General features: G+C 46.4%; 1 protein-coding gene across 2 annotated transcripts in view; it reads left to right on the forward strand.

Annotated features, from left to right (window-relative positions):
* The window catches only part of stat5a (signal transducer and activator of transcription 5a), a 100,303-nt gene that overhangs the window by 20,506 nt on the left and 66,786 nt on the right, over nucleotides 1-13,011 (forward strand). For both annotated transcript variants that reach the window (XR_014554410.1, XM_083677175.1), the window contains exons 2-6: nucleotides 7,607-7,670; nucleotides 9,831-9,968; nucleotides 10,229-10,385; nucleotides 11,813-11,902; nucleotides 12,886-13,011. The exon at nucleotides 12,886-13,011 is cut by the window's right edge and continues 49 nt beyond it. Coding sequence is in view for 1 of the 2 variants with exons in the window: in XM_083677175.1 (XP_083533301.1) it covers nucleotides 9,841-9,968; nucleotides 10,229-10,385; nucleotides 11,813-11,902; nucleotides 12,886-13,011 (501 nt within the window). In the remaining variant the exon portion in view is untranslated. The remainder of the gene's footprint in view (nucleotides 1-7,606; nucleotides 7,671-9,830; nucleotides 9,969-10,228; nucleotides 10,386-11,812; nucleotides 11,903-12,885) is intronic.

A 13,011-nucleotide genomic window follows, 5' to 3' on the forward strand; every position in this document is an offset into this window, starting at 1 on the left:
GTGTGCCTCTGTGTGCCTCTGTTTGCCGCTCTGTGACGTGGTCTTAAATAGCGTGATGTTAACAGGCTTAGGCCTAGGCAGTCAACTATCCAAAGATACCCCTAGACCACTGTCCCCCCCTCCCCTGTCTCATGTGCTTTGCTATGCTATTAATTTGCATATCTCTCTATGTGACAGTCACTAGATAAAAGTGCGTTGACCTTCATTTAGACCTCTCACAAAGTGTTATTATATTTGGTCAAATCAATCAAGATGGGTGTGCATGTCTGTTTGTGTACAGCATGCTCTTTTGAACCTCCCTACCTTTCTGTTGTGTGTGTGTTTAAGAAGAGCATGACCCAGCCCCTGTGCTGTGGTCACATGTTTTTAATGAAGCCCAGTTAATATGAAGCAGCATGAATCTACAGTGGCAGCGTTCCATTAGCCCTGAGTCCAGTGTTCCATATAGACAGACAGGGTGCTAACATGGCCTCAGAACCACCAGCACCACTAGTCTAGCACTCTTATGGACGCACGCACGCACGCACACACACACACACACACACACACACACACACACACACACACACACACACACACACACACACACACTCTAGACTAATCAAACACTGACACTAATGTGAGGATGGCAAGATAAAACACAGCTCCGTGCTCTCCATGAGCATCATACACTGGAGCTGACAGAGGTGGCGATGGGAATAACCCCAGGGCACAGACCGGACCAGGAGGTACTACATGTGTTTGTCTCCTCAGGGCGGCTCTTCTTTATCCTCACTTAGTCCTTCCAGACGACGGTGGAGAAATAGATCTCTACTCCTAACCCTGTAGCAAATGTGCACAATCATAAAGATGAGCTGGGGCGATAGTATATTCATATTATATCTGGCATTACTGTAAAGTAATAGACATTGTACAGTATTAGTCTTGGTCTCCTGATCCAGACTCATTATGTGGCCGATGTGCTGCTGTGCTGTGAGGAAACGGTGTCTCTGTTCACAGAATTCTATCGGAAGTTACCTTGTCCCTTGATTTGAACGGCCTTGTCCATGATCTATCCTTGCTCGTCAAAACTCTGTTTGTGGTGCCTGCCTACTGACAAGTTGATTAGTGAACAAGATGCACTTTGGTCATTGGCTGTTGTTTGCTGGCAGGACTGTTCTTGACCAAGTTTGCTGTGGTGATGTAATGATGCAGGTAGGGGTGACAGGCAACAGTGTTCTATCTGCACCAGGTTCAGAGGTTTCAAAGTTGCCGAAATCTGTCCGCCTCCCCTCTCTCCCGCCCACCCCTGAATCCCCGGTAACCCGCCTCCTTTCCCCCTGGATACTGGCTATCACATCGCTGCGCCTGTTTCAAAACGTGTCCTTTGGACTGCAGGGTTCCCTCCCCCTGTCCCCTCCCCTTCACCCTCCCTTCCACCCCTTCCACCCCCCTGTTAGCCCAGCTCCACCCAGGGTTGCTGGGGAAGCAGATGCACCCGTGTGGGCTGGAAGGGAGGGATGTAGGTTAAGCGCTTAATTTTACACTCAGCTGTTACTTCAGACGTTATTTATAAACCTTGGCAGGGAGACAGTGTGATAATGCACACAGACTAAGTCATGGAGCCGGGCAGGGTGGAGAGAGGTGGGGGGGTGTTGCTGAGGTTGGGGTGGGGGGCGGGGGGTCGGGTGGGGTGTGTGTGTGTGTGTGTGTGTTTCGGGGGGGCGGGGGGGGGGGGGGGGGGGTTGGCATAGCCAGCCGCAGTACAGAGGCTACTCTCAGAAGGAGGGCTGACATGTCGCAGTTTATGGGGCTTTATGGGGCACAGCCAGTCCGGATAGTACTAAACATTATGTCAGTGAGTCTGCACCCTATCTGATCACTCTGAGTTAAAGAGTTAAAGAGCCATCTTTTCCATCTCATTTCACAGCAATTTAGTGTCAAACTGCAGCCATCTCACAGTTTAAACTGGTATTTTTGTTACAGCAAAAAATAGGATATGCCCTTTAAATGCAACATTTTTAAAACAAAAGATGTTTTTAATATAAACATTTTTATTATTGGAGTAATAGTAGATTGTCATTGTGCATGTGGTATGGTATGTGGTAAATCTTTTGACTCTCTGTCAGGATGCTGCATTTGCAGCAATAGTCACGTATGACTAGAACTTTCTCTGACAGTGAACCTTACAATTGCGCCACCGTTTCACATTGTGTTTGTTGTTAAGTTAAGAAGATGTCATCAAGAGCTATCTTGCCTTTGTCTTGAGAGCAGCATTGAGGTTCACACGGGAGGTGGGTGGCTTGGCAGTTGCCATAGGTTCCTAACAGGAAGTGCTTGTGTTGGTGAAAAGCTGTTTCTCCTCAGAGGAAGGAGTGGGTGATATGAACTTCTTGTAAGAGAGGCTTTGTTTCACTTCGTTTTAAATTCATTGACTTAATTGTTGTGTGTGCTGGAGATATTTATAGACTTGACTCCAGAGTGTCCTGAAGGGAGTTTTTGCAGAGCATATATTTTCATAACACACACAATCTGTTTCAGCCTGCCGAGGGACTAAGGACACAAATTAGCAGTCTAGTTAGCAAACACAGACACTATTACACCTATTAGTACTGCAGTATCTGAAGTGTTGAATATTGTACCTTGTCCTCTTCAAATAAACAATACAAATAAACAGATAGATAGATAGATAAATGAATGAATTAATGAATGAATACAGTAGAGTATAAACAGACACACAGTTTGCCTTCCTGGTCAACCCAGTCCACAGCAGTGTGGGGGGAGAAGTAGCTATAAATGATGATGATGCATCCATAATGTACATCCAGACCATGGTGTCAAGAATCAGCAGCAGCAACAGCATGCAGGCCTGTAGACACATGGTGGTGGTGATGATGATGATGATGGAGGAGGAGAACGATTGTCGGTTCTTCTTCTTCTTCTCTCCGTGTGTTTTCTTTCCATTTTCTTTTTCTCTCTCTTTATTTACAGTGTTATTGATGGTTGCAGTCTGTGTCAAAGAAATAAAATTCGAGTCAGTTTGTCAGAAAAGGGCTGGTGATGTTTCCTTTGTTGACATCTCCTCATGCTCACTTTTACTCAGCGGGACTTTTCTCTGAAATGATGAGGGTAGTTTGACACATTTGAAACGGCAGCTGAGAAGTCGTCCTTTCAGCGTGATTTTTTCTTCTGAAAAAGCCCAAACTGGCAGTTAGCATTTCAAAATGACAGCACGCTTCCAGGTTTGACAGGAAATTAAATGGTCCCTATCCTGCTATTTTGAACAAAATTTAATAGGAGAAGATATTTTCTGTTGAGCAGTATGAGTCTTCAGTTATGATCTCTTTTAGTATGGGATTAATTATACTGATGAGCAATATTTGTAGACAGATAAACCTGTGTGTGGGGATTATGAGTGTTAGATGAGTAAATAGATGAGACTGGATATATATCCATCTGTTAAGGAAAGTAATGAGATGACATGTTGTTGCTACTGTAGCACCCTGTCTCTCTTCTCCCTGTCTCTCTTCTCCCTACCCCCTGTTGGCTGGGAACAGGAAATTGTTTCTCTAATCCAGTTTTGAGTTCTTAATTCGGAAAGTGAATTGATTTCCTCTGTTGCGATGACTGTGAGAATAGCTCGGAAAATAACAAATCAAAAGGGTCTCTAAGTACAGTACAGTATGTCTCAAAGGTGCTTATTGCCACAGGTTGAAACATCTGGTTTCTACTTTGTACTCTAAATAGAGGATTACAAGTGTGAAAGTAAAATCACCACATACTTGCTACTTTTCTCCCAGTGACTTCTTCCCATATCTCTGAAAGACAGTGAAGTTTCAACACACCAGTCCAAGCAAGGCAGGCTGGCAGAGAACCTCATCGGAGCTTGGTGGAGAATTGCGCTTTCCAATTGCTTAATGCTCGCTGGCACCTATCCTTCTTTTCTTGTTGGGCCATTTGTATTCTCCAAGCTCATAAATATGTCTTGCTTCTGCCTGTGGATGGAAAGAAACCTTTTGGCTGCTGTTTCTTTCATTTAGTCATTACGCTGTTGGAGAAGAAGAGGGGGAAAGCAAAACATGTTTGCTTGGCTATCAGGTTAAATGTTGCTCAATGTGATCTTTAGAGAGAGTGGAAATAAGGCCCTTGGTAGACAGAATGATTTATGTAATTGACCTATATTAGAATGGTCAATTGAGAGGTTGTTGTTGTCATGGTTTTGAATTTGCTGCTGGAGTACATTCGTACCATTTGCATTTGTGTGCTTGGGTGCAAAGTGGTCCCCCAAGACTGATTTGTGACATGACCACAATGACGACCTCCAGGGGGCATGCACAGAGCTTACCACCCAACTCCAGTCGGTCCGGTTGCAACCAGTGCTCCAGCCAGCACCTATGTAATACATCCAGTTAGGACTTGGTAGGAATGAGGGAGTGAGCATGAGAATGATGTGGGTAAAAAAGCCAAAACTTTTTTTTCATATGTTTGAGAAGTAATAAAGATGAAAAGGGAGGAGGGTAGCCTTTGAAGAGAAGGCCAAGGTAAAGAGGAGACCAATCTGGCCCACCAGGCCAGGGCCGGTTCTAGCCCAGTATGTGAGTGATTGTGTGTGTGTGTGTGTGTGTGTGTGTGTGTGTGTGTGTGTGTGTGTGTGTGTGTGTGTGTGTGTGTGTGTGTGTGTGTGTGTGTGTGTGTGGGAGGGAGGGAGTGAAATTCAGAATGTGTGAGAGTATCTGTATCTGGTTTAAATTACAGCTACTGTGTAGATCTGCCTTTGTAAACTGGGCAGGTTCACCTGTCACTATCATAGAGCAATGTTTAGCTGGCACTATGATTTGATTAGATTAGATTCAACTTTATTGTCATTGCACAAGTATTGAGACAGTGCATGGTATTACAGTATAAGGTATTACAGTGAGTATAAATAAATGAACATAATAAGTGAATATACATGAGATGAATATCAATATGATATGTACAGTTGAACAAGGGCAATGGGTCTTGAGGTATGTTACATATATGTAAGATGTATAATTAGAGACCAATATAATAAATATGCGATGTGCAAACAAGCAGTAGTGCAAAACCTAAATTGAAGTCCTGAGTGTTCAGCCAGTAGAGGTATGGGGGGTCATACCTCTGATACTGGGAGTCAATGTTCCTCTGGAGGGGGGCGACTGGTAGGGGGGGGGGCTGGGCTACCGCCGGGATTCTGAGTTCAGCAGAGTAATAGCTGCAGGGAAGAAGCTGTTCCTGTGCCTGCTGGTGCGAGAACGGAGACTCCTGTACCGCCTCTCGGATGGGAGGAGGGCCAACAGTCCATGGCTGGGTTGAGAGGTGTCCCTACTGATGCCTCGCACCCTCCGCAGACACCGCCTGCGCTGGAGGACCTTGATGGCAGAGAGTTGGGCACCGGTGATATACTGGGCGTTTTTCACCACCAGTTGCAGGGCCTTCTCCCTGTAGGCTGACTCGTCGTTGTTACTGATCAGGCCTACCACTGTGGTGTCGTCTGCGAACTTAATGATGGTGTTAGAGCCGTGCACAGGCATGCAGTTGTGGGTGAAGAGGGAGTAGAGGAGAGGGCTCAGCACACAGCCCTGTGGGACACTGGTGTTCAGGGTCAGGGTGGAGGATATGTGGTTGTCTAACCTAACAAACTGGGGTCTGTTGGTCAGGAAGTCCTGGTTCCAGTTGCAGAGGGAGGTGCTGATGCCAAGGTCACTGAGTTTGGTGACCAGCTTGGAGGGGATGATGGTGTTGAATGCTGAGCTGAAGTCAGTGCGTAGGTGTTGTTGTTATCCAGGTGGTTCAGGGCGGAGTGTAGTGCCGTGGAGATGGCATCCTCCATTGACCTGTTCGGGCGGTAGGCAAACTGGTGGAGATCCAGTGTGGGGGATACGTGGTCTTTAAGGTGAGCCAGGACCAACCTCTCGAAGCACTTGATGATGATGGGGGTGAGTGCAACAGGGCGGAAGTCATTCAGGCCCACTGCAGCAGAATGCTTTGGCACCGGCACAATGGTTACTGACTTGAGGCACGTGGGGACAACTGCCTGGGCCAGTGACAGGTTAAAAATGTCAGTGAAGACCTCGGCCAGCTGCCCAGCGCACGCCCTGAGCACACGGCCAGGGATGTCGTCAGGGCCAGCAGCCTTGCATGTATTCATGCGTGCATTCATTCAATTATGAGGCATTATTACTCTATTCTTAGCTTCCATGGCCACCATTGTTCTGAACTTGGTTCTGTACTGTCAGTCCTGCTTGTGATTTGTTCACCTATGGCCATTGTAAATGTAATGATATGATGTTTGAAAACATTTACTGTTGTGTACATGTTGTGCACTCCTCCCATCATGTGATGTTTTAAGCCCTTATTGTTGAACATAATTAGTTTGTGTACTGTGTGTGAGTGTTAACAGGCCCAAGATCAGCCACATCAGAGAAGGTACCTTCAGGGTGACCTGTGACCTCTGTCAGTACAACACATGCTTATAGGTTGTTTTACAGCTCACTAATCATTTGGCTGACTTCTTCTCCTTTCTCCACTTTGTTCTTTTTTTTTTCCTCCTTAATTTTCTCTGCTAAATTGGAGTCATGAGACTGTCTGCCAGGGCAATGTTTGGTCTGAGAGGAGAGATGGGAGGTGTATACAGAAGCTAGGTGGATCCAGTAGAGCTGCTGTATAGTACAGACAGACAGACACACAGACAGACTGAGCAGATGGAGCCAGTGAGGCGGGACTGCTATTGGCTGTGCTATCTGGGCTGTGGTCACATGCCTCTGTCTCTGTTCCACCAAAACACCCGGGCACCAAACACAGGACCTTGACAAATTCTAGACAAGGCTGGGATGTTTTTGTACTGAGTGTTTTGTCTGTCTGTTTTGGGGGATGGGATGCTGGAAGGACAACTGGTGAACTCATCAGACTGTCCTGTGTACCATTCGAGAAATAAGGGGCAGAGAGAGAGAGAGAGATAGAGAGAGAGAGAGAGAGAGAGAGAGAGAGGGAGAGAGAGAGAGAGATAGAGAGAGAGACAGACAGTTGATTCAAAGATCCAGATGGTTAAATAAAGATATGCACATTTTTGTCTGGAGACTGTGCACAGCATGTGGACTCCTGATGTTATGCTTCTTCAGGGTCCAACCAGAAGAGAGAGCTGTCCCTAATCAATCATGGCCTGCTTTGCTCCTCAAAGCCTCAGCATACTCCCAGCACACTGGTCTCCTGGACTGGCTTGAACTACTAAGAGCACTTCAAAGTGTATCACTGCTGTTTTCACTATGACAACCTGATGCGATTTTCATCTTAAGATGAACTTGATTTGGAGCTTTACATGCTTACTACTAAGATGAAATACGGAATGTGTAGTTGTACACGGCATAGTAAATTCAACATGTCTGACATAAGACGGTGACTATTGAAATGTCATGGAGGATATAGTGAGTTTTGAACTGCATCGGGTTGCATAGATCTGACTGAGATCACTGGACCTTTTGCTTTGGTTTCAGATTTTGTCAATGCTGCGGTCCCATTAAAAAAAGACAACTTCCTCAGTAGCAACCAAGGTTGTACTCACTTCCTTCTTTCTCTTTCTCTCTCTCCCACTCTTGTCTTTCTCTCTCAGGTTTGTGGTGCTCCTCTTCAGAATTTCCTGCTCTTACATGGTAACAAAGAGCTGAAGACAAGAGGTAAGCGGAATTTGGCATCTACTTCTGGAACATAGAACTTACCTGAGATGATGAATCATTGTGTGTGCCGGCGGGCGTGTGTGTCTGCGTGTGTTTGCGTGTGTGTGTGTGTGTGTGTGTGTGTGTGTGTGTGTGTGTGTGTGTGTGTGTGTGAGAGTCACGCACAGAAAAGATTCTGATTCAGATATTCTACTCATTCTAATGATAAAGACCTGAGAGAATTCTAAAAAAATGAAAGAATGTAAGAGAGAGAAACTTTCAGTTTCTCTGGAGCGTGCCTGTGGCATGGTGTTTGGGGCACCGCGGTAACCCGGGGTAACAAACACAGTAACCAGGGGAACCATTTCATCAGCCAGAGATGGTAATGGAGGTGCTAATGGTAAACGGGTGTTAAACGCCTAGAGGGGGTCGCAGAGTCTTTAAAGAGACAGTCTGACCCCTGCCAGCCTCTACAGCTATACTGGCAACACACATGCACACACACACACACACACACACACACATACACACACACTTATATTACGTATTTATCCAGCGTGTTGTTGTGTGTGTGTTTGTGTGTCTGCTCATGCTGTTGTGGGTATGGGGGGTGGTACAGACTGGCAGTCCTGCCCTTACGAAGGGGAGGGACAGGAAGAAGCTGGTAGGAAGGGCTTCTCGCTCTTTCTGTTTGGTTCCCCTTCCAATCAGCTGACAGTCTGCTCTGCTGCTCTCTGGCCCACAGTGGGAGATGGAGAAGATGATGAAGTTGTGTATGACGTAGGACAGTCTCACTTAAGTCTACCACATAGCTTAAAGCTTATACCATTCCAGATCAGAATACACTCAAACCATCTGTCACGGTTTCAGGGTCAGCGTTTTTTTTTGTTTTTTTTTGGCGTGTGTTTAAAAACCACATGATTCTCAACATCGCTGTTGAAAAGCTTGCAGCTACCATGACTGTGTGTGTGTGTGTGTGTGTGTGTGTGTGTGTGTGTGTGTTTGTGTGTGTGTGTGCATGTGTGTGTTGTAGCTGTAGAGGGATAAAAGTGGGGCTGGTAGGTTAAAGGTTGAAGTTGAAAACAGGGCACCCGGGTGGAAGTGGGTTGTGTGGGAGCGTGAGCGGCTGACTGGATTATCGTCATGCAATGCTGCTACAAGTCATGCATTTGCTGTAAAAGCATTATCTGTTAAGATAAGCGTTATCTTTCTGTTTAACTATTGTGCAATTGTGTGTGTTGTATAGTCTACACAATTCAGTCTCTGTTGATTGCAAGCAAGAATACATCAACCCAAACTCAAACGGGCTGCAGACAAACTCTCGTTCACTCTGTGGTTTCTGTCTGACAGTGCCCACTGTAGGACAGTGTATAGTGTCTGTTCCTCAGACCAACAGGTTTGTGTGTACAGGTGTCGTATTAGGGAAGTATATGAAGAAGTGAAAAGAGCATGAAGGACTAAATAAAGAGATTTCGATTCCCCTCAAAAGGTCATCCTCATACATACACGTACAGAAAGAGAGAGAGATGACTGATAACTCCACAGATTGCATACACATGTAAACATTCTGTCACCTGCAAATATGCGCACACAAAGACGCATATGCATTTTGACCACTCATAAGCAATAGTTCTCATTCAGTTTCACATGCAGTAAAGCACCCGATGGACACAGCATTGAATTCATCTAGCATCACTGTTTGACGTCACATCAGTCATGCACTACTACCTGCCAAAGTTGTCACATAGAAATGTGGGGGTGTGTATTGACAGGAAACATGCCCCAGTGCCCTGACTCTAACCCTTCACCACCCGCCTCCCCTCCACCCCCTCCCCCATCCTTATGCAGCTGTTGACTCAACAGAGCACAGTGTTTTGACCCACACCATGTCCATGGCACAGCCAACTGGTCAACCACAACCAGTCCAACCACTCTGTGGCTGCAGCCATTACAAATGCCAAAGACGCATCTACCATTTTTCAGTGGCACTTACACCAACTTTCTCCTTTACCTACAATCTGCTGACCATTTTCTCTCTCTTTCTCTCTCTCTCGTTGTCCCTGTTCAAATCTGCCCCACCCATCCCCACCCTCCTCCCTATCATCTTTCCTTCTCTCATTATGTTCTCTCCTCCCCTCTCCTCCCCTCTCCTTCCCCCTCAACCCACTGCCGCCCCCCCAGGGTGTTGAAGATGGCAGTGTGGATCCAGGCCCAGCAGCTCCAGGGGGATGCTCTGCACCAGATGCAGTCCCTCTACGGCCAGCACTTCCCCATCGAGGTGCGCCACTACCTGTCCCAGTGGATCGAGGGCCAGCTCTGGTGAGTTACACTTGAGCGCTCTACTTCATTCCAATTCCTTTCTTTCAGCTTGGTGGCTTACACGGACCTCTACCACAGCACTTCTGTTTCCAGGGATGTGGTGTTCGTCATCTTGAGTGCAGAGTTAACTGCTTTCTTGTTTGTGTTTCAGTTGTGTGTTTGATGACGGAGGAGTGAGTGCTCTGCTCTGTATGTGTGTATGCCTGTGGGCCTGTGTCTGCTCTGTACTGTACACCCCTGTGTTGTGTGTGTCCTCCCAGGGATGCCATAGACTTGGAGAACCCCCAGGAGGAGTTCAAGGCCAAGCGTCTGCTGGACAGTCTGATCCAGGAGCTGCAGAACAAGGCAGAGCACCAGGTGGGAGAGGACGGATTCCTGCTCAAGATCAAACTGGGACACTACGCCAGCCAACTCAAGGTGAGAGAGCTGAGACAGCCATGGGACTTGAAAACCACTTCATAAGGTAGAATGTGAGAGAGCAACACCAGAGCTACAGATGAAGGCAGTATCTGTAATGACTGTAGTACCGCAGGCAGAGGACTCCAACGCACGACTCGGAGACGAAAATCTTGAATCAAAAGAGTAGTCTTTACTTTCCAAAAACATGGTTCGGTACACAGGTAGGCAGTCAAAGGGTAAGGCATATAATCCAATATGGAGAAGGCAACAGGCAGAGTCAGGGAAATAGTGGAGATCAAAAACTGGGAAATCACATAACACAAGGATAGATCGCTGGTACGTTTGGCACAAAGGACAAAGACGAACCGGCACAGAGACAGGGGAAGACACAGATTAAATACACAGGAGAGAGAAGGATGATGAGGGACTGGTGACACCAATCAGGGTGGGGTAGACATCACACAGGCGGGAAACTTACAGGGGCAGGAAGTGAAGCGTCTGAAACGAGAGACAAGGTGAGAAAAGCTAAATAAAACAGGAAACAATAAATGAATAACATGAAACAAAGACAAACATAAACTAAGGAACAGGGCGAGACGTTACAGTATCGACAAAGCCAATGATATGGGTCTTCATCCCAGGACTACAACCTTATACCGTACATCACTGGCAATGTGTAACCGCTGCCACACAAAACAGCCACATGATGATGGTGAATTCTCAATTCAAACTCAGTTAAAGGTCGGTTATCATCACAGCCTTAATGGCAACATCCCCACATTCATAAGCTCTTCCCCAATCCAAGCTTCAGGAATACAACAGTCTGTGGTAGAACAGTCTTTCCTGGTCACTATGACTCTGTGAAAGAAAATAAACTAATTGTCCAAGCATTGTTATTATTCATTATGAAGATCTCCTCTGACTGTGTGTGTGTGTGTGTGTGTGTGTGTGTGTGTGTGTGTGTGTGTGTGTGTGTGTGTGTGTGTGTGTGTGTGTGTGTGTGTGTGTGTGCTCACCCCTCATTGGAGTCAGGACAGGCTGTTGAGCAGCATGCTGTGGGCCATGCACTTCCACAGCAGGCAAAGGAGGAGGCATCATGTCTTAATCAACACATTGGCCCCTTGGTACACTGCAGTATCAGTGTGTGTGTGTGCGTGTGTGTGTGCGTGTGTGCGTGTGTGTGTGTGCGTGTGTGTGCATATGCATGGAAGATTGATTTGGAGAGAAAAGAGAAATGTGTCCTGCGGATCTCATATGAAGTCGTCTGTACTTGAGAGATGGATCTCATTAGTCTTATCTAATTGGGACCATTGGGCTCAGGGAGTGGGCTTTAAATGTTAGCCTGCTGCGTGATCCTACTAAATTGGTCAGTGTTGTGTGCAGGGCTGTTTTTCCAGTCAGTGACTAACAGGGCTAACACAGCACATGTGGTCCTTGTCTTTCAGAGCACGTATGACCGCTGTCCTCTAGAGCTGGTGAGATGCATCAAACACATCCTATACACGGAGCAGAGGCTAGTCAGAGAGGCCACTAATGTGAGTACTCGAACGCACGCACAGGCATGGACGTGCACGCTCGCGCGCACGCACATACACACACACACACACACACACACACACACACACACACACACACACACAGACACACACACACACACACACACACACACACACACACAGACACACACACACACACACACACACACACATTCACACACTATGGTTCTTACACACTCTCACATACCTGTAGCTCTTACACACATGCAGGTGCATACACTCATAGATAAAAACCTATCACAGAGACATTATAGAAATCAGAATTGCTGACACCAAAGGTTGTGTTGGGGTTTATTATTTTCCCTGAGATAAACATACAGTATGCAAACCTGTTAACTCCAACACGTAGACACACACACGCACACACATACTGATATCTATGCACTGTACACATAGTTAATCACAGAACACACAGTCATACAGTAGTGTGGGGTTGCTGGAAGGTAAACGTTGCATTTCTCATTAAGGGCAATGTTGTGAGAGAGCACGTCAGGAAATCTCATGTTTTATAACAAGCAGTGGGTTATAAAACCATAAAGCCAGTGGTCCATAAAACATCTGAATATCAATAACCCCTGGGTTAAATTGATTTCCAGTCCAGCCATGCTTTTTCTCTCCTAGGATTGCAAATGCAGCATGATTGCATTCCACCCTGTTTATTCAGAATATCTCCACAGTTCTAACTGACCATATGGCGTGTCTGCTTCTGCAGTCTTTCTCAAACGCTCAGTGTTGATCATGGATAAGGCCATTGGGGATTACTGTAAAATAACACCAACAGGGGCTACTGCAGTTACAGAACTCAGTGTAGAGATTCTGCTAACGCCTTGATAGAATTCACTACTGCTACCATAAACCATTCAAAGACATCCAATCTAAAGGTTGGCTGTCGTCCAATGAAAACCCAGAGTTGTTTACCACACAGCTCCCCTAACTTTTCTCCCCTTGGCTCTGATTGGTAGTCGAGTTCTCCGGTGGGCGGGATGATGGACAGCATGTCCCAGAAGTACCAGCAGATCAACCAAGCCTTTGAGGAGCTGCGTCTGCTGACCCAAGACACTGAGAATGACTTGCGCAAGCTGCAGCAC

Source organism: Argentina silus (assembly GCF_951799395.1).
Source record: "Argentina silus genome assembly, chromosome: 9".
Lineage (NCBI taxonomy): Eukaryota > Metazoa > Chordata > Actinopteri > Argentiniformes > Argentinidae > Argentina > Argentina silus.